General features: G+C 36.6%; 1 protein-coding gene across 5 annotated transcripts in view; it reads right to left on the reverse strand.

The window, feature by feature from the left end:
* PIAS2 (protein inhibitor of activated STAT 2) overlaps positions 1 to 22,716 on the reverse strand; it is a 90,026-nt gene that overhangs the window by 46,859 nt on the left and 20,451 nt on the right. For all 5 annotated transcript variants that reach the window (XM_082640859.1, XM_082640857.1, XM_082640858.1 and 2 more), the window contains 2 exons: positions 16,402 to 16,876; positions 10,087 to 10,171 (listed from right to left, as the gene is read on the reverse strand). In XM_082640859.1, coding sequence (XP_082496985.1) covers positions 10,087 to 10,171; positions 16,402 to 16,873 — 557 coding nt within the window. In that variant the 5' untranslated portion in view covers positions 16,874 to 16,876. The remainder of the gene's footprint in view (positions 1 to 10,086; positions 10,172 to 16,401; positions 16,877 to 22,716) is intronic.

A 22,716-nucleotide genomic window follows, 5' to 3' on the forward strand; every position in this document is an offset into this window, starting at 1 on the left:
AAAAGCATTATTGGTATTTTTACTCTTAGTCCTTAAAAAATGAACACTACCTTACCAATAGCACAAGGCTTAATTAAAACACTGTAGTGATGAAAGCCCTCATTTGCTTAACATTTAGTCTTGTCTTTATGGCAATTTTAAAGTATTTTCAATTCATGGGAACTTGCACAATAAATTTTTATTTCAACAGACAACAGACTTGGTTAACAGGAAAAGGAGCATGGTTCTAAAAGAGATTAATAAATTAATTTGTTTACTTACAGTGGTTCTGAAGCCTTGGCTGAGCATTCTAATCACTTGCAAATTTTGTTTTAATATACAGACCCACTCATCAGATATTCTTATTGGTTCTGAAACACAGTCTGAGCATTAGTCGTTTTTACAACTACTCAGGTGATTCTAATAAAGAACTAGGAGACAGAACTGGTGTCTAGAGTCTCAAAACCTCTATACCACAGCAACTTCATAACTATGTACCCGAATAAGGAAACAGAATCTCCTAGAATTTCTAGATGAGAACCTAACAGAGTCCCATGTGAAATATCTCTGGGATGGAACCTCCTAAACACTTGCCACTCAAAATGGAGTCCACAGTGAAGAGCATTGTAACTGCTTGGGAGCTTCTTAGTTAGAAATGCAGAATCTCAGGCTCCATTCCAAAACTACAGAATTAGATCTGAATTTTAGAAAGATTCCAAAAGTGACATGTATTCACTTTACAGTTTAAGAAATCTTCTCCTTAGCCATTATCATAAATCCTGGACTGTGTCAGAGAGAAGATCATTAGAGATTAGTCCTGTCTTGAGAGTACATATAGCCCTCCATCTTGTTCCAACTTGCTTCTTACTGCTTCCAATTCTCTATGTTCACTGGAAGGCAGTAAAGCACAGTAGTGACCAGCCTGAGTTCTATAGTCCCAAACTGTATGACCCTGGGCAAATTACCTAACCTTTCTGTGCCTCAGTTACATCTGTTAAAGACTGAAAATTACTGCATCTACTTCATGAAGTTGTTGTGACAAACGTGTTAATACTACATGTGAAGTGCCTGGATATAAGAAGTGCTCAACAAGTGTGAGCAGCTGGCTGCTATTATTGTAAACTGTTTCTCTTGCCAGTAGTAGCTTCCACATTTCTCAAATGCCTATTCAAAATATCCTAGACAACACTGACCTCTTGAGAGTAACTCATATCATTCTGCTCATTAAAATCAAGAAACACTGCAAAGTCTGGGTGCTGGAGCATCAAAGATAAATAAGACATAGTATTTGCTCTCAAAGGTCTCATATGCTAGTAAGTAACAAATATATACAACTAAAATAATATGTGGTGTTATAGTACATTATGAAAAATAAGTGTTACAGAAAAGAGGGAAATTCAATTTTGTCTTGAAAGTTCAAGGCAGTTACCACAATCAGTCCAAACAAATTAGAAAACAGGGTTTGTACAGCAGTGGTTCTATTTCCATGTAGAGAGACACACTTCCATCAGTAACAGTGGCTTCACTAGTAGGGTGATTCTCAATAGAAGGAAAGGTGAGTATCAACCAGAGATACATGGCAGAAACTTGTGAGGTTGGGAGCGGAATTTTTAAAAAGAGAAAAGACGAACCTAGAAAGATAAATAGGAGAATGTTATAAAGGGTTTTGAATGGTTCACTAAGGATTTGTACTTTATTCCAGTAAGGGAAATTAACATAAACTGGGAAGTGCAATGTGTTACAGATCTTCACAAACGTGACGAGTAATGGCTAAGCATCTTCTGACATTCATTTTCTGCCAGTCACTGCTCTAGGAACTTTCACATGTTGAACTCATTTATCAGATATAAAGGCATTTACTATATGCCAGGCACTATGACAGGCTCTGAGAATATAAAAATGAGTAAGAGATGTTGAATTTACAAACTTCTTAGTGAAACCAAGTAGTCAAATAAATGCTCTAATAGAAAATAAGTTCATGAGAGTAGTACACAGAGAGACAAATGATGAAGTTGGGGAAATGTGAAAAGGCATCACAGAAGAGGGAAGACTTGAACTGGCCCTTAAAACATGACTCAGGGGGCTTCCCTGGTGGCGCAGCGGTTGAGAGTCTGCCTGCCAATGCAGGGGACACGGGTTCGTGCCCCGGTCCGGGAAGATGCCACAAGCCGCGGAGCGGCTAGGCCCGTGAGCCATGGCCGCTGAGCCTGCGCGTCCGGAGCCTGTGCTCCCCAACGGGAGAGGCCACAACAGTGAGAGGCCCATGTACCGCAAAGAAAACAAACAAAACAAAACATGACTCAGGTTTGCCAAGCAGAGTAGGGAGGAAGAGGATATGCAAAGATGCACAGCTATGAAAGTCTAGCTAGAGTATAGGCTGCTAAAGAAGAGTGACAGGAGATGAGATGATTAAAAAAAGTTTAGTAGGGCTTCCCTGGTGGCACAGTGGTTGGGGGTCCGCCTGCCGATGCAGGGGATGCGGGTTCGTGCCCCGGCCCGGGAGGATCCCACATGCCGCGGAGCAGCTGGGCCCGTGAGCCATGGCTGCTTGGCCTGTGCGTCCGGAGCCTGTGCTCCGCAGTGGGAGAGGCCACAGCAGTGAGAGGCCCACATACCACCAAAAAAAAAAAAAAAAGTGTAGTAGATCCTACAGAGGCCACTTCTCCGAAGTCGAGAAACAAAACTAACCTCCCACATACATAAAAATACAAAGAGCAACTGAGATAAAATGAGGTGGCAGAGGAACATTTTCCAGATGAAGGAACGAGATAAAACTCCAGAAGAAAAACTAAGTGAAGCAGAGATAGGCAATCTACCCGAGAAAGAGTAATGATCACAAGATGATCAAAGAATGTGGGAGAAGAATGGATGCACAGGGTGAGAAGTTAGAAGTTTTTAACAGAGTTAGAAAATATAACGAACAACCAGAGATGAAGAATATAATAACTGAAATGAAAAATATACGAGAAGGAATCAACAACAGACTAAATGATACAGAGGAATGGATCAGTGGGCTGGAAGACAGTAGCAGAAACCACTGCCACTGAACAGAAAAAACAAAAAAGAACGAAAACAAATGAGGATAGTTTAAGAGACCTCTGGGACATCAAAAAGCACTAATAATTCACATTACAGGGGCCCCCAAAAGGAGAAGAGAAAGAGAAAGGGCCTGAGAACATATTTGAAGACATAACAGCTGAAAACTTCCTTAACGTGGAAAAGGAAGGAAAAATAAACAAATGGGACCTAATCAAATATAAAATCTTTTACAAAGCAAAGTAAACCATCCACAAAACAAAAAGACAATGTACTGAATGGCAGAAAATATTTGCAGATGATATGACTGATAAGGAATCAATATCCAACATTTATAAACAGCTCATACAACTCAACATCAAGAAAAAAACCTGATTAAAAAATGAACAGAACAGACATTTTTCCAAAAAGGAAATGCAGATGGCCAACAACATTGTTAATTATCAGAGAAATGTAAATCAAAACTACAATGAGGTATCACCTCACATGAGTCAGAAGGGCTATCATCAAAAAGTCTACAAATAATAAATGCTGGAGAAGATGTGGAGGAAAAGGAACCCTCCTACACTGTTGGTGGGAATGCAAATTGGTGCAGCCACTATGGAGTACAGTGTGGAAGTTCCCTAAAAAACTAGAGTTACCATATGACTCAGCAATCCCACTCCCAGGCATATATCCAGAAAAGACAAACACTCTTAATTCAAAAAGATACGTGCACCCCAACGTTCACAGCAGCACTACAATAGTCAAGACATGGAAGCAACCTAAGTGTCCATCAACAGATGAATGGATAAAGAAGATACACATACACATAGACACACACACACACACACACACACACACACACACACAAACACACACTGTGGAATATTACTCAGCCATAAAAAAGAATAAAATATTGTCATTTGCAGCAACATGGGTGGACCAAGAGATTATCATACTAAGTAAAGTAAGTCAGACACAGAAAGACAAATATTATATACCACTTATATGCGGAATCTAAAAAAAAAAACCACAAATGAACTTATTTACAAAACAGAAAACAAACTCACAGACATAGAAAACAGACTTATGGTTACCAAAAGGGAAATGGGGCTAGGGGTAGGGATAAATTAAGAGTGTGGGATTGAAAGATACCACCATATATATAAAATAAATAACAAGGATTTACAGTATAGCACATGGAACTATATTCAATATCTTGTAACAACCTATAATGGAAAAGAATCTAAAAAAGATACATATATATCTGAATAACATAGCTGCACCTCCCCCAAAACTGATGCAATACTGTAAATCAACTATACTTCAATTTAAAAAATTAAATTTAAAAAAAAGAAGACGAGTAGAGTAGGATGTTGAAGAGAACTGTCAAGCAGTGGAGTATGGACTTCATAAGGCTTTTAAGCACAAGAAAGAAAAAACAAGAAAGAAAAAACTACAGGGTTTTTGAGCACAAGAAAGAAAAAACTGAATAGGCTTTAGAAAGATGACTTGGTCAGTTGGGAGAGTTAGGAGGTCATTACAACTGTATAGGCAAAAGATGAGGGCTTGAAAGTTATTTAAACATAAATATCACTGAATGATATTTAGGGATAAAAACTGATAGGACTCAATGACTGCCTAGATACAGAAAGGTAGGATAAGGGGACCTAGGATGGTACCCAGGTTTTGGAATGGTGTAACTAGATAGATGGTGATGCTACTCACCAGGATGAGCAGAGGTAGAGCCAGCTGTGGCATTCAACCCCCAACCACTGAGTGAGGTGGTGATTATTTTTCCAATTTTACACACTGGGTAAATAAGACTCAATAGGCTTCAGGAACTTACCTAGGGGCATACAGACTTAAGTGATTGAGCCAGAATTCACATTCCAATTGATACTATTCTAAAGACCATGCTAACGCCCTCAAAGGTAGAGTTAATTCAAGTTTTAAATCTTGAAAGAGACATAAAAGAAGGATCAACAGAGTGTAGCAAACTGAGGGGATGTGGCAGATGATGTATGGGATAATACAAAGAGGCCTGTCCAGGCAGATCCCATGCCATTAATGAAATAGGCAATAGACTGAAATATATACTAAGCAAAAATCTCTTTGAAGCCAGTTAATAAAAAAAAAAGCACATTCACGGATACTATCACAGGGCAGTGAGAAGAGAATCACACACTGATTTTGGGAACATGCAAGAGATGTCAGTGTAAGAAACTGAGAGAGCATGATTACAGAGGCAATGGTACCCAATGGAAGGAGCGGTGCTATAGCCAAGAACAGAGCTGAACTCACTGATCAATCGTTATAAGATGTAATAGAAAAAAAACAACAACCCAAACCTGAATGTATTCACGCCTCTGGTTTAGACCTTATCACCATTACAGGCAAAGGGGAGGAGCTGGATGCCCAGCAGTAGTTTTTAAATTTGCACACTGGAAACACCTGGGGAGCTTTAAAAACTACTGCTGTTTGGGTTCCATCCTCAGAGATTCTAATTTAATTGGTATGAATGAAATCTGGGTATCTGGAGTCTTAAAGGCTCCCCAGTTGATTCTAATATGCAGCAAAATTTGAGAACCATAGGGATAGAAGTCAAATGATACCACAAGAAGCACAGTTATCCAAATCCAGAATGTGTAATATGCTAACAGAGTCAAATGAACCACTTTTTTCCAAAGAAAGTGGTAGGAAGTACTGCAAGAGCGGAACCAGAGCTCCTTGGAGAAGTTATCTTTCCAGAACTGGGGCAGAGAAAATAAAAGATGAGCCTGGAGCAGTAAAGTAGTCCTCAGAAATGCATGGAGACATATCAAAAGGGCATAGGAGCCAACCTGAAAGAATGGCCAATAGCCAAAGGTAGAAAAGTTTGAGCAACAATATGAATTATATAGCACTGGATTACAACCCAGAGTACTCCAGGGCCCACACAGATACAAGCAAGTAATTGAATAAATAAATGGGGGGCAAGGGACAGCTCTTCCTTACAAAAGAATAATTCCAATGTGAAAAAGAATAATAACAACAGAAAAATCACATCATTGGAGCACAAGAGTATTTATGATGAAGTAATTACTGAAGGCAAGATCCACGAGTGAACGCTAAATCGGTGGGAAAAATTTGAAGATAAACAGAATATGTGCCTAGTCTCAAAATATCTCCCCCAAGATATTTATTATTAATAAAGGAAAAAAACAGCAACTTTACAGTGCAGAAGTCTGGTGAACAGTACTTTACCCAAGTGATCAAAATTAACATCACCAAATATAAGATGTATCAATATTATGGAGCACTGTTATGATACACTGAGAAGGGCATATAACTTGAGGTACTCTTGCTAAAAATGCATAATCTCAATCTAATCATGAGAAAACATAAGACAAACCCAAACTGAGGAACGTTCTCAAAATACCTGATCAATACTCCACAAAAATATCAAAAGTTAAGAAAGAGAAGAAAACACTAAGAAACCATCACAGACTGAAAGAGACTAATGACACAACTATTAAATGTGATTTGGGATCTTGGATTGGATCCAGGAACAGAAATTAATTAGCAGAAAAACTGATGAAACCTGAATAAAGACTGTAGTTTAGTTAATAGTATTACACCAAGGTTAATTTCTTGGTTTTGATAATTGCACTTACAATTATGCAACATGGTAATATTAAAGGAACTGGCTGAAGAGTATTATCTACTACTTTCACATCTTTTCTACAAACCTAAGATTACTTCAAAGTAAAAAGTTTTTTTATATCTTGGGAGACATAAAAGTCAAAATAATACATGTCTGAATACTGAAGAACTGAGAAAATTTCAATATAGGGTAGACACTTTTATATTAAAGAATTATTAATTTTTTAGTGTGATTACATTAAAAATTAGAGCTGTATCTTGAGGTATTTCTGGGTGAAATTATACGATGTCTGCAATTTCCTTTAAAATATTTCAGGAAAGGGCTTCCCTGGTGGCGCAGTGGTTGAGATTCCGCCTGGCAATGCAGGGGACACGGGTTCGTGCCCTGGTCCGGGAACATCCCACATGCCACGGAGCGGCTGGGCCCGTGAGCCATGGCCGCTGACCCTGCGCTCCGCAACGGGAGACGCCACAACAGTGAGAGGCCCGTGTACCGCAAAAAAAAAAAAAAAAAAATTTCAGGAAAAAAAGTTGAGGAGTGGTCACATACAGATTCCAAAATGTTGATAATTATTAAACCTAGGTAATGGGTACCAAACTGTTATTTCTGCTTCTTAGGAAGAAGGAGATTTTTTACTATTTGATTACCCAACTCTGAAAAGGTTGGAGTTTGCATGCACATGTGTATACGTGTTTTGTCTTCTTTGCTGGTAGGATCACAAATAGCCTTACTTTTATGGTTAATTTTTTTTTTAATTTTTATTGTGGTTAAATATTCGTAAGATAAAATTTATCATGTTAAACATCTTAAAGTGTATAGTTCTATGGCTTTAAGTACACTCACATTATACCATCACCACCATCCATCTCCAGAACATGATTAAAATTTTTAATTGAAAATAATTTAAATTTTAGTCATTCATTTTTTTTGACTAGTTAATACATTCATAGAGTTTAAACTTCAAAAAGATACAAAAAAGGATATAAAGTGAAGAGACTCCCCCAATTCCGACCCCGGCCACCTGATTCCCTCCTCCAGAGGCAGCTTATCATATTTGTCCAGACATACTTTATGCACTAGGCAAATTACACACACATACCTTTTTAAGGCAAATGGTACATATTATTCACAATTCCATGCTGAGTAAATAATCTCCTTCCTTCAAAGGCCCATCCAACACCCTAAAGAAGCTTTCCCAGACCACCAATGTTAATAGTAATCTTCTCCTATAAATCAGCTCTTACTTGTCATTACTGAATTGGCTCTTTCCATACTGGCTCTTGCAATGCCAACAATCATTTTATGTATATGAGCTAGTTCACTAACGAGACTGCAAGCAACTTGTAGAAAAGAGGCATGTCACATAATACAGTGTTTTGTACCTAATAAACACTTAGTAAATGTTCTCAAGCAAGGAATCATCAATGAATAACACATGAAACTTAATAATAATGATATGGCTTGGATATAAAATATAATTTTTCATTTATACTATTAATTTTTTAGTTGGTTTATTACTATCCCCAAGATTGAAAGTACTTCCAATTTATAAAAACTGCCTGCAATGTCTTGCCCCTGGTGGACATGAACTGCATCAAGCTACATTCATTTTACTTCTTTGATAATTTCCTCCTCTAAATTTTCTCTACTTTTCTTAAAACTCCTATTATTTGGATATTTGGATATTGGGTCTTTTGGACTAATCCTTAGTACTGTCTTTTTTTTTTTTTAATCTTATTTTTCAACACTTTGTCTTTTTCCCTTTTGTGGGAGAGCCAGACTATCTAAGCGCTACTTTTTGGGAGCTCAAATTTTACCAGGTCAAGTTATAAAATCATTCTGAGACTTTGTTGAGAGCGGTGATGTGATTAATGAAAGAATCTAAAGCTGTGTGTGTCCCATACTCTTCCACATAACAACAGTGCATCTTCAAGATGTCAGGATATTTAAAAGAGAGAGGCCCATAAATTTGGATCCACCATCCTGGGAGACTTGACAATACACATTAACATATTAAAGACTCTGAAAAATCTGGCTTTAAGAACTATGTACCTACGTTGAATACAGAATTTCCAAAACTTAACTGCAGAATCTTTACTTTTAAAAACTCCTATTAACATCTCAAAGGTGAGTGTTCTAATGAAGAGCTGAAAGGATGCAAAAAACCTCTAATTTGCTCAACTCTTTGTTCCAACTTTTAACTCTACAATCCCAGAAAATCATGTGACCTCCGGGAGTCTCAGTCTCAGTTTTCTTATGCTAAATCTTTCTAAAGTCTTATAAATAATATAATATTAACACCAAGTATGACTATTTTTAACTGGGAAAGTATATACTACAGATTTCCTTTTCTTTCCTCCTATCTCCTAGTTCATTTGCTCTTTATAAATGTGTTTAAGTTTACCTATTTTTTGAAATGGAAAAGCTAAGAGTATTTTTCATAATTGTTTTCCGATTTCTGCTAATTTTTTGGTCTAGGTGACCATATAGCTCAGAATGGTCCCAGTTTATGTTCTTATCCCAGAAAAAATTATTAATAATATCCATTTTCACTCTAAAAATGCCTACGTTTGGATGATGAAGTTTATGGTCACTCTATCTTTGTTCTGTTACCACAAATTCTTTATGTTGCTATATTTAGAATAAAAGTTTAATTAAAAAAAAGAGTTACTGCCAGTCCGCCTGCCGATGCAGGGGACACGGGTTCGTGCCCCGGTCCGGGAAGATCCCATATGCCACGGAGCAGCTAGGCCCGTGAGCCATGGCCGCTGAGCCTGTGCAGCCGGAGCCTGTGCTCCGCAACGGGAGAGGCCACAACAGTGAGAGGTCCGTGTACCGCAAATAAATAATTAATTTAAAAAATTAAAAAAATAAAAAGTTACTGCCAAATGTGACAAAAAGTAATTCAAAGGGGTTTTATTCAAAAGTTAAATTTTTTTTCTAACAAAGTATTTATTAAATATTTGGCTAAACTTAGTCAAAATATACTATGCTTACTTAAGGAGAAATGGCCCAACTGTTATGGACTGAACTGTGTTCCCCCAAAATTCATATGCTGAAGCCCTAACCCCCAATGTGACTGTCTGTGGAATTGGGGACTTTAAAGAGGTCACTAAGATTAAATGAAGTCATAAGGGTGAGGCCTTAATCCACTAGGACTGGTGTCCTTATAAGAAGAAGAAGAGACACCAGGAATACACAGGCACACAGAGGAAAGGCCATGTGAGTACACACAGCAAGAAGGAAGACATCTGCGAGCCAAGGAGGGAGGCCTCAGTAGAAACCAAATCTGTCAACACCTTAGTCTTGGACTTCAAGCCTCCTGAAATGTGAGAAGACAAATTTCTGTTGTTTAAGCCACCCAGTCTGTGGTACTTTGTTACGGCAGGCCTAGCAGACTAATACACCAACATCCTGGAGAATATATTCCAAACTCCTCTTACCTGGATATGCATATCTCTCTAACTTGTTGAGGTGTCAGAGCAAAAATAAAAAACTTCTCTTGAAACCGTTGAATACTGCTTTGAACTGGGGAAGAAAAAAGAAAGATAGATAATATTCCAATAACAAATCCAATAACAGAAGAATTTGCAATAACCAGGCACTTCTGATAAAGAGTCTGCCGAATTCTGAAACTTTTATGGTTAAAATACACCAATATAAAGTACTAAGCTACATTCATCTTGGACTCATGAAAGTAAAGTCACTCTAAAGCAGGTTCAATGTTAAACATTTATCATTCTTTATTCTAACATACTAATTTTAATCAAAATATAACACAACCTTCAAAATTACATTTCATCCTTGACTACAGTATCATCTAATGAAAAGACTGAGGAAGTCAAAAACACCCCCCAGGAGAATTCTATCCAAGATTCAGGTCTCTTCTGTTCTTGTTTGTTTTGTTTCTTTTGTTGTTGTGTTTTGTTTTCAATACTTTATATTCAATTACACAGAGCATTCATATAAGAGAAAAATTTAAATTTTAAAACTTCTAAGTTGGGAGACTTATTAAGACACAAAATAATTATCGGCATACAGATGATTAGCTAGTTAAAAAAGATTATCTAATGAAGTCATCCTTCAGAAGTGTATTATTAAAAACGGAAGTGTATTTTCTTCTCAAAGAACTTTAACAGATTCAATGATGTTCTAGTACTCATTAAAACAATGAATGCTTTCAATGAACACTTGACTGAATACGCATCTATATTTCAATAATCAATTGTTTACAGTTATTATTAAACACTGCTTTATGAGAACATTTTAAAATGATAATCCTCCTATACACAGCAAAAGTTTTCTAATTTTATGAGATTTAAATAGAATATAGAAAACTTGAATCACCTGGAAGAATTTTATCTATATAGAAACAATCACTATATTAATAATCATCAGTGATGTTTAATACTAAAATACTTTTCTCCCTATACCACAGCTGCAAAGATCATTTGGGGAGGGCAGAGTACTGAGGTTTCACGCTCCTGTAAAACAGTGGCTTTAATTCAGAATTATGAAAAGAGGAGAACTGTTGCCAATTGTTCAATCACAGAAATCATTCATTTCCTTTACCTCAGTTCTCCGTCTTCATCCCCTATATCCAGTTAGTCATTAAGTCCTGTTTTGTTTTGTTTTTTAATTTTCTGATTGGCTGCCTCCTCTCTATTTTCACTACCACCATCCTACTCAAAACCTATTATTACTTTGTACAAATGAAGAAGCAACCCTGCCTCTCTGCCAGTCCCTCATCAGAACCCAAGTGCAGAGCTGGTAATCCTTAGCACCACTTTTTCATCACCATTCCTCTGCTGAAAAATGCTAAGCAGAACTTATCTGTGAATGAACCATGTCTAAACTCCTTTATCTATGAGAACCTCCATAACAATGGCCTCAACTCTTTCCTAACAAATCTACATTTCCAGTGTCTCCCGAAGTCCTGCTCTATTCACTGTCAGGTCTCACAACTGTGTCATTTTTATTTCTACTCCTGTGACTACTCACAGTTCTCATCCTTCCTGACGCCTACTCCCCTATACACTCCATCAATTCAAAGCAGGCACATTCATCCTTCAAAGCTCCCTCAAGTGTCACTCCTACTCCAAAAAGTCTTGATTAACTTCTTCATTCATTAGGCCAATACAATATTTGAGCTTTAGGTTCACAAGTTATAGGGCTTCGTCATACAAGCATATAACTGCTTGCTACTTTTCTCTCATGGTAATAGTCTCTCTCCAACTAAACAGCAAAATTCCTAAAGCCCACTCCATACTTCTGACTTCTCCACAATTAGGCTACATGACCATATCCAAATTAAATCCTCATTATATACTTGTTAACTGAGTTAACAGAAACGAAATTATCCAAATTCTTTAGAAGTGAGATTGTATTTTAATGGCTTTACATTAATGTGCATATCACTTTAAACCTGTTTAACTGCACCCAGAGGCTTAATGAGTATTTCCTAATATTCAGAAATTTAAGAATAAGAAAAGATGTTGATGCTCATTAATTTGTCACCTATCAGATTACAAAGATGAAAAGACCAACAACACAATGCTGATGAGGTGTAGGGAAAATAATACATTCATACATTATTGGGAGTATAAATTGCTACGATGCTTCTGAAGCAACCAAAATTTCTCTACAAAAGTTCAATATCAAAATATTAAATAATCATACTCTTTGACCCAAAATATTCACATCTAGGCATTTACATTTCATGAATATGCAACGCAAGTATTCAGAAACACATATGCAAAAATGCTCACAGCAGCAATGTTTCTAAGACTGCAAGAATAGTGCCCAAGACATGTTATACACTAAAATACTTCTGAATAAATAATAAAAACTGAAAACAACTGAAAATGTACATCAACAGAATATTGGTTCAGTTATGGTACATCTACAAGATAACAGACCTACTATAATCTACAGATGTACAACATATTTCTAAGAAATACAGTTAAGAAAGACTGTCAAGGCGCAGAACTCCAGAGGGCACTTTTCACAGTGGTACAAGTAGAATAATGCCTACTACCTCCACCAGAAAAGTGGAACAGTGGCTCTGTGGTTAGAAGAGCCTTGTTTAATGAAGGGGAAGAGAAAAAAGATGACATAACACGCAGAGAAACAGTTAATTCTTGATATGACTCAAGCTGAGTAATAAATGAGGTTATGAGCGACTTTCCCTTTTTGCTATACTTCTATGTTTGAATTTTCAATTACTAGCATAAATTACTTTTGTAATCTGAAAAGCACAATGAAGAAATTTTAAGGAATCAAAGACTCATAATACTTTGACGGTATTTCACAAAATACTAAACAGTTAGACATATCGACATGTAGATGTTTATAAACAGAGCGAACAAAAAGAGCTAGTCACAGAAGAATATATACACAGTATACCATCATATAAATTTCAAAAACCAATTAAACATTACATTTTTTATACACATATGGTAAAACAAGCAAAAGAGAGAAACACAAAATCCAGAAGAGCGATTTAACTCAAAAAGGAAAAGGCAAGGAAATGGCTTCAAAGATACTGGCAATGCTCCTTTCTTAAAAACTGTGCAGTGGTTTCACAGGTGTTCATTCATGGATATTCTTTATAACAATGTTTTTTATGTATTCTTTTGTACAGACTGAATATAGACAAACTTTTTAAAGAGAAAGGGTTTCATCATCAAAAGAAATCTTAAAAAAAAAGAAGAGAAGAAAACAGAAAACTGAAAAAAAAGACAAAAATACTGCCTGTGAGAGCAAATTAGAAGAGCTATTTAAGGGAAGAGAAGAGAGATTTTGTTAGCCTGTTTTCAGATTAGGGGATTATGCATCTGTTACAGTAAAACCTCAGCTATAGAGAACCTCACTTAGCATTATTGTGTACACTCATGCTTTCTAGATGCCACAGTTTGTCATTTTAAATGCTAAAATAATTTTATTTAAACAATTTTAATAAAACCAAACTGCAAAACTATGTAATAATGTATCTTCTTAAATAGAATATACTCATCGTGGTTGTTTGGGTGTTTTATTTGGCATCAATACATGCGCCTTGCTGTAACAGCGATTCCCTCAATACTAAAGGACTATTGGTTTCAATATTCCCAAGAGGTTTTGGAACGACATTTTTTGATTTTGTTGGTTTTTTTCTACCAGGGCTCTTCCAATCTTTCCCATGTTGTTAATTAATTCCTGCTCAACAGGATGTTGATGGCTTAGAAATCATCTAATCGACTATATATTAAATCGAGAATACACAGACTGGCCCACAGATGTAAAGAATATGTGCTTTGAAATACGGATTTGTTATCTCTTTCAATTCCTGAGGCTAATTCTCAGTTCCCGAATGTAAATAGGTTTCTCCATAACAGTGTTCCAAATAAATGGATTTACCCCAAATTTTTATTTTTACAAGTATTTTCAACATTATATAACCAAATCATTAAAACTTAAGGCAATTTCTAAATGTCACTGCATTGCTTTAGACATCATGACACTAAAAATTTTCATATGAAGGTCGTTACTGGAAATGATTAAATTTTTCCACTTTTATTTGGCAGACTATATGGTATTATGCCGATTTTTTTAACTTTCTACTTCAAAGTCTAAAACAGCCTTTTTTTAGATCACTGTTTTATCAACCTGAAATAATAAGACTATATACATTAAGAAAATTCTTTTTTCTTTTTCTTTTTAGGGAAGGCAGGATAAGGAAATGTTTAAGCCTCGTTTTAAAACAAAAATCTGTTTATAAAGTTTATAGAAACAATGATAGGCAGAACTCCTGAAAAATACATGAGTCAACAATTTTTTAGCTCAGGAGCAAAAAGTTGTTTTATAAGCTCTGAGGTTTTATGTATTTCTTACATTCTAATGTAAGCTATGAGCAAAAGGCAGGTTTTCTTCTTACCCACTCTTCAACAAAAAATGCCTCTGGCATTATTTTATCTAAGCCACATGAGATACAAAAATTTTATTTTAGTAAATTTATAAAAAGCCTATTACCTTCCTTTAATTGAGGTTAATGAAAGAGAAACTCTGAAGAATACAGAAAAGTAAGAAAATTCCTATTTCTGTTTCTGAACAAAGGAAAGTATGGAAAGCAAGGCACAAAGCCTCTTAAGAGCTCGCTTCTTGGCACACCGCTGACGCTAGGAGCAGGGAAGACATGCTGCTGCATCTTCTCTCCATCTCCAGTCATCTTCCTTCCAGGCATTCGATCCGGCTGTGAAACACCTTCCCCTGTAACCAGGACCCCACATGGCCTCTTATGCTCAGTCCTGCCTTAGCCATATTCCTGAGGAGTTCCATGAGGTAGGGTCACCTAAGCACATTACTCATCTGAATCTTTCTCAAAACACAAAGAAATAAATTTGCAATAATTCCTAAGAAACATGTGAATGAGCCATGACACTCTATGTACATTGGTGTGAACCAAAAACCATGAAAAAAGGAGAAATAAAAAAATAAATTATGGAAACATTTTAAGCAGATAAATGAACCTGGTTAAAAAAAAGTTAAAAATGAAAGTAAAATCATAAAAGAAACACAGCTGGGTAATAAACATTTTAAATGTTTGTTCCTGTTATTAATTTTAAAAATGAAAAATCTAAACAAGATACAAGTTTTCATCTACCGAAATTGCAAAGATCAATAAAGGCAGGAAGTAAAAAGTGCAACGAGAGACATTCTCTCACTTTGTGGAATTTAAACTGGCACAGCTATTCTGGAAACTAATTTAGTAATATGTTATCAAGAGTTCTTACTCTTTGATGTAATAATTCTACTCAAAGGACTTTGCACAAATGCGAACAAACACAGAATCCTTATTTCAGGATGAATGTAATGAAGGGATAAAACGCGTTACTCTACCTCCCTGGCTCAGTTTTGTTAAACAAAAACAAAGCAAGGAGAAAGGGCCTGGGAAAAGTCCACCTTGGCCTGCCACCATCAGGCCATACTGAGCCCATTAACCAGCCCTGCCCCTCAAAATTTCCTTCTAGTTCAACCAAGATGTACAAGTATAGTCCTATACAAAACTAAAAAAGCACACTGATATATTTAAGAGAGTTTTCAAATGACTTGAGACAAAAAGGGTTCTTCCTAGGATGGAAAGGAAAATGACCTCCCGGACTAACTATGAAATGCTATTTCCCAAACAATTTATTTTATCAATAAATTCAAATACCTCTGTAAATAATTTCATTAGCCAGTAAGAAATTATGCCATTACGGCACAGAAGTCATGAACCTAGGTATAAATTTGTTAAAGTCACATGTATCAACGTTTAATAATATAAAATTTATTACATTTTCTAAGCAGTCAACGGTTATTAAACAAAAAGCTAAAAAACGTGTGTCAAACTCTGCCACGTTAGGAAAAAATTAAGTATAAAAGATTTATTCCTTAGGAAAACAGTTTAAAAAGCTATGTTAAACAGAAACTAAGTCTCTGTAAAAATATCAAAAGCATCAAAAGGTGGAACCACGGCAATAAATGAGATTTGTGTCTTTTCGTATACACACAGAAGCAATTTGAGTTCTAAGCTATAAGAAGAAAGTCTGACAAATGAAGAGTTTTATACTAGATTTCTGTCATGGTTGCCAATATTTCTTTTTATTTGTACATTTAAACACTTGGTATTTTAATGCCTCAGTTTTATAATATTAACAGCAAATCATTAATGAACAGTTGACGGCCTCTTGCTTTACTTACTCTCTTGTCCAGAAGAAACAGATTTCTCTAACACTTACCTAAACTCGTGGGCTTGATGAGAACATCAAGGACATCATAAAAGGGTAAGTTTTTTAACTGCACATCAGGATGAACAGGAGGGATTGGGGGAGATGGCTGCTGCATCTCAAACGTGGGTTTAGTATCTTGAAGCAGCACAGAACCAACAGGAGAGGACGGCGAGTGAGGTGTAACTGAAGTGGAAGGCAACGAGTGGATTCCAGCCACAGACAAGTCAGGTTCTACAGGTGAGGAGCTACCATCCAAACTGAAAACTGATGATTTGATTGTGGATAAATCAGAAAGGCCTTCAAGAGTCCGTGGGTATCGGCGTCTATACAATTCTCGGATTTTAATCTGAACCGCAGGGCTGCAGCCGCTCTTCAATAAATGCAACGCCCTCATCAGGAGGTCATGCTTGCGTCCACTTTTATTCCTTCCGGCAAAGCCTAGTAACACTTGGAGTTCAGAAACCCTAAAACTAGAAACCATATTCTAAAAGGAAAGAAAAAAAAAAGGATATAAGCCAATAGGCAGCCTCAAGCATATAAAAATCCTATCTAAAATCTACTGTAAAATCTGATTTTTCTATCAACTGGCATGTGCTAGTAACCAGCATTTTCACATATCACTTAGAACTGTTATTGTTTCTATAGCCACCACCCCTCCCCCACCAATTACAGTCAAGTTATAGTGTTAATTATGCTTTGTTGTACTCAATTTTGGTAATCTATGGTCTACTGGTTTCTGCTAACCACTTCATTATCTGATTATGCCCAAGTGTAAACCCATATTTGCTTTATCACTATGAAATCTAAACCAATGAAAATGTTCCTCTTCAAAACTAAGCCCTACCAATACACAATGTAATGTCCGTTACAGTATTATCACCAATTAACCAAAAAAATTTAGGTTTCTGCAACAACGTACCTGTAAAACTTCTGAGATTAAGCAAGAAATCTACAAAATCAAGACAGAACTGTAATACAAGATCCAATGAATTTTTTCACCCCAGCTCAAATATTAAGGAACACACAACATAAGAAAATAAGAATATTTTTAAATATTAAAGCTAAAAACCATATACATCTTATTTAGCAGTCAAACTTCTAAAATGATTGAAATTCTCAGCTAAGTATCCAATGTGAAAAATCGCTTTGAAGAGGAAGGATATGAGTGGTCATAAATCTTAAAAGGCAAGATACCCTCCTTGCCACTCTACCTACTTGTTCTTGGGTGTAAAATGAAGATTATAAGTAGTTCCTGTTTCACAGGAACCTTCTATTTAATTGAACAAAACCTAGTAAATTCTAACCACTTACTGCCTCATAAACCCACCTTAAGTCATTTTCAGCCAATTCTGAACTTAGGGGTAAAACCACACTTGGGTCAGATTTATCCGTACCACACATGCACCATCTGGCCAGAAAGAGGAGTAAGACCTGGAGCTGAGCAAAAGCCCTTTCAGAAACCGACCTTAAGGAAACTTTCCCCAGCCCTCCTCCTCAGTGCTGCACACTCTGCAGCTGCCTGGGATTCCTTCTCAACCTGGTGAGTATGCAGTGGCCATACCTACAGTTGGCAGTGATTCATAATTCCTCCGTTCTGCACTTTTAAGTCTCATTGACAGCCCAGGAACAACTGCTATAACTCTGGTTTTTAAAATAATTGTTGGCAATACTTGCTAGTTTTCCAAAATGCAAACAAATTTCAATATATCAAAGTAATCTGCATGTACATGCTGTATCATAATTCTACTTCATATACTATGTCTCCAAATTTCATATTGTACAAGTCAGAGAATACTAAGTTATAATCCTAGCAACCATTTTATACTCTTGATCAGTGCTGTCCAATAGAAATAGGAACCACATATATAATTCTAAATTTTCTAGTAGCCACATTAAAATAAATTTTAAATTAATTTTGATAATATGCTTTATTTAACCCAATATATCAAAAAGTATTATTTCAAGATGAAATCAGTTTTTGTGGTTTAAAAATAGTCATTTGGGGGGCTTCCCTGGTGGCGCAGTGGTTGAGAATCTGCCTGCCAATGCAGGGGACATGGGTTCGTGCCCCGGTCCGGGAGGATCCCACATGCCGCAGAGCGGCTGGGCCCGTGAGCCATGGCCGTTGAGCCTGCGCGTCCGGAGCCTGTACTCCGCAACGGGAGAGGCCACAGCAGTGAGAGGCCCGCGTACCACAAAAAACAAAAAAAGTCATTTTTTAAGTGTCAATGAGATCTTTTTCATACTAGGTCTTCAATATCCAGTATGTATTTCACACTTGGAGCACATCTCAATTCGGACTAACACCACTTCAAGTGCTTAGGGAGCCACATGTGGCTAGTAGCTACCACACTGGACAGTACGGCTCTAAATCATACTCTAATAGCAACATATATCACAAATACCACGATCGTTATACTTTAACTCGCTTCATTTCCCCCGTGTGTAAAAGGAAGACTTTATCTTACCCCTTATGCTATGAACAACAAAGATGGAAAACAAGAAAATTTTTGGCCTATCTCATGGCACACCAGTAACAGTCGAGGTTTCATGCATAATAAGGACTATGATAGCTTTTGGAAGTTTCCTCCCAAGCAAGAAATGCAATGCATCTTTCCCAAAGTCCTCAATCCTAAAAAAACACTTCAATTGAAATCTGCTTATATTACAGTAGCATAAATAACATTAAATCATGGAGAACGCTAACAACAATCACGCTATCTGTGATTCTTTCTAAAGAAATCAAACTAACTCAGAATACACTGCTTCTCTCCTGACACTTATTTTCAGGTATTCTTCACTTTAAGGAAACTTGTTTTACAGAAATGACAAAATAGAGTACAAGGCACCCTAAAGCTTGACTCTCAAAAAGGAATTTCTGGGAGGTCTCATAATACTTATTTCCAATGGTAACTTTATTTGGCAAAGAATGCTGAAGTAATTGCTCTAATAGCTATTGTAAACATACGAATGAAAAGGAAGAAAGAAAGAAAGGCTTACAACTATGAATGAAGAATCACAGGATTCTGAAGCAAAACAGAAATCCCCCAGTTTAGGGAAGGGCAAAGGAAACAACAGGAGACAGGACAGTCTTTGCACTGCAAAACGTTGCCAAAATAAAGTATTGCCAGGCACGTGCTCAAAGATGATGGTGTTGAGAGTCAATGGTACCCTGTGGAAAACTTCACACCAGCAATCACTAGTTGAAGGTCAAGTCCTGGCATCAAGACTTAGGACTTTGGCAAAGTCACACTATCTTTCTGGTCATCCATTTCTATTTTAAAACAACAACAACAAAAAACCTCTCCTTTATTTAGCATTCACTATTAAGATATTCTCTGATATTCTCTAAGGAGATTACTAAGTCAAATTCTATGAATATGTTTCTCTCGGCAAACTTTGCTGGATCCCACTTCTCCTTAAAGTGATGCCTTTTTTTTTTTTTTTTTTTTTTTTTAAAACTCTGTCTTCAACCAATTTCAGCAGCCACCAGCTAAGGTGAGCCTGCTATGAATACTACCAAGAATGGATTTCAGCTGTTACTTTCCACCAATCTCTGATGTCTACATTTCTAGTCTAATTTTTTTCAACTGGATTTTATCCAGTTCATCCTGCTGCCTCCCAAACTCTGCCCTCTAATACCTCAGTTACAACTGCTATGTGCTCTATACAGAGAAATTCCTCAATAAATGTTTGCTGACTGACTTTAAGGAAATTCATGAACTACAGAGAACTATGTTGGCATAACTGATTTTTTTTTTTTTTTTTTTTTCTTTTTGCGGTATGCGGGCCTCTCACTGTTGTGGCCTCCCCCGTTGCGGAGCACAGGCTCCGGATGCGCAGGCCCAGCGGCCATGGCTCACGGGCCCAGCCGCTCCACGGCATATGGGATCCTCCCAGACCGGGGCACGAACCCGTATCCCCTGCATCGGCAGGCGGACTCTCAACCACTGCGCCACCAGGGAGGCCCGGCATAACTGATTTTTAAAAAGATACATAAGCAATCTGATTTCTAAAGAAAAGCTAAATAAATTAAGACTAGAAATTTAAATCAATCTTTTTCTTTGTCAAATTTAAATAGCACAAAATTATTAAAAAATTTTAAAGCTGGGACTTTATATAACTGAAACATTACATATAGGAGTGAAGGCCACTTGAAGGTGCTATAAAATTGTCAAAAATAGCACAGAATTTGGGGAAGCTCTAGTGGGTCGGCTAACACATATATATGGAATCTTAAAAAAAAAAAGGTACTGATGAACCTAATTGCAGGGCAGGAAGAAAGATGTAGACATAGAGAATGGACTTGAAGACACAGGGTGGGAGGGGGAAGCTGGGGCGAAGTGAGAGTAGCATCGACATATATACACTACTGAATGCAAAGTAATTAGCTAGTGGGAAGCAGCAGCATAGCACAGGGAGATCAGCTTGATGCTTTGTGATAACCTAGAGGGGTGGGATAGGGAGGGTGGGAGGGAGGCTCAAGAGGGAGGGGATATGGAGACATATGTATGCATGTGGCTGATTCACTTTGGTGTACAACAGAAACTAACACAGTATTTATACCGTGAAGCAATTATACTCTAATAAAGATCCATTAAAATAAAAAGTCATGGTAAAGAACAATACAGCTTTGTAAATCCTCCACCTGCTATGATGTATAATATGGGGGAGAGGAGCTCCTGAGGGAAACTGACAAATCACATTATTAATATCGCCTATCCCAACTACAATATTAAAATAATCTACACCTTCACTTTTAAGTAAGAATGGATTGAAAAAAGAAAAAAATCAGGTACATAATCAATACATCAAAGGCATGTTTGAGCTGACGCCATAAGAAAAACTATGTGGCCAGTTAGAAAGATACTGCAATTCCAGAAGTCACAGGAGGCCCCAGTTCCTGGCCCTGTACTCTTGTGAAATCATGTAGTCCCTATAATTAAATCCCTTTTTACTTGAGATACTTGATGTGGATCTCTTCCTCACAACGCACTGATAAAAATAACTACTCAGCTTAAAAAAATCAAAATTGGAAATCATCTATTAAAAGAAACAATAAAAAAACCACATTTTAAAAACCTATAAAATTAGCCAAAGCTTGGGAGACCATCTCCCTAAATGCTTCCATTTTATACAAGATTTAAAATAAATCGAGTAGTCAATTCGAGAAGCAAAAAAGTAACAACAAACACACACCCTCAAAAAGAGTGAAGAATTAAAGGATAAAAGCAAAAAAACATGACTTAGAAAGCAAAATGCAAGAAGTCTGTAAAGTCAGGCCAAAAAAAGGGTAAGAAAATGAATACGGTCCTGAGAATGAGAAAAGAAACATAAAGACCACAAATACTAAGCAAATTTCTTTAAACAAAGAGAACAGCACATGCTGTTATATTCTAATAACTTAAAGATATAGATGTAAGTTATTTCCTAGAAAAATATAAATTACTCAATCTGATTTAAGAAAAAGTATATTATCTTTGTCCCCCTCCACTTCCAAAAGTATCTGTTCAGACAAGATAGCTTTGTAAATAAATTCTACTAACTCTTCAAGGAAAAGATGGAATTCTGCTCCTTAAACTGTTCAAGAGCATAAGTAAGAGTCAGAAAATCAAATACAAGATAGAAGACAAACATGGAAAAAATGGTTGAACACAAAACACAAGTTTTTAAAATATGCAAATTATTGTTTTTCAAACTTCAGCAGGGGAATCCACTCATCCAACCAAAAGTTTAGGCAAAAGCCTGACGAAACGCCTAGTATACCACCTATTCTTTCTCATTTCCCAAGATAGATGATAATGAGTCTTTTTGTAACACATCAATGTTTCCTATGAGTACAGACACAAAAGCCCTCAAAGTACCCAAATAAAGTTTAATCTACGAAAATAAAAATGGTTTAACATAAATTTAGTAAATTACTTGGTTAAGATAATTTCTGTCCTTATAGTCACATACTGAAATATTTATGAATAAAACTTATATAAAATATATGGAATTTCCTCTAAAATCATTCGTGGGGAGTAGGTGAGGACATACATGAAAAAAAGACCAGAGGTGATAACTGTTGGGTATTGGGTACACGGGGAATTCTCTACCTTTGTAAGTTAGAATGTTTCCATAGTAAAAAGTTTGCTTGAATGGGAAACTGGTTGTGGGGTATATGGCACTGCACTATCTTCCCAACTTCACTATTAATCTGAAAGTATATTAGATTTAACTAAACAAAAAATGTCAGTTTGTTTAAAGCTAGGATAAAAAGATTGTGGTCTAAATACCATTTCCCACAAAAAGAACCCAGGCTCCTTGAGAAACTGGCAAGTC

Source organism: Mesoplodon mirus, assembly GCF_964341445.2.
Source record: "Mesoplodon mirus genome assembly, chromosome: 13".
NCBI lineage: Eukaryota > Metazoa > Chordata > Mammalia > Artiodactyla > Ziphiidae > Mesoplodon > Mesoplodon mirus.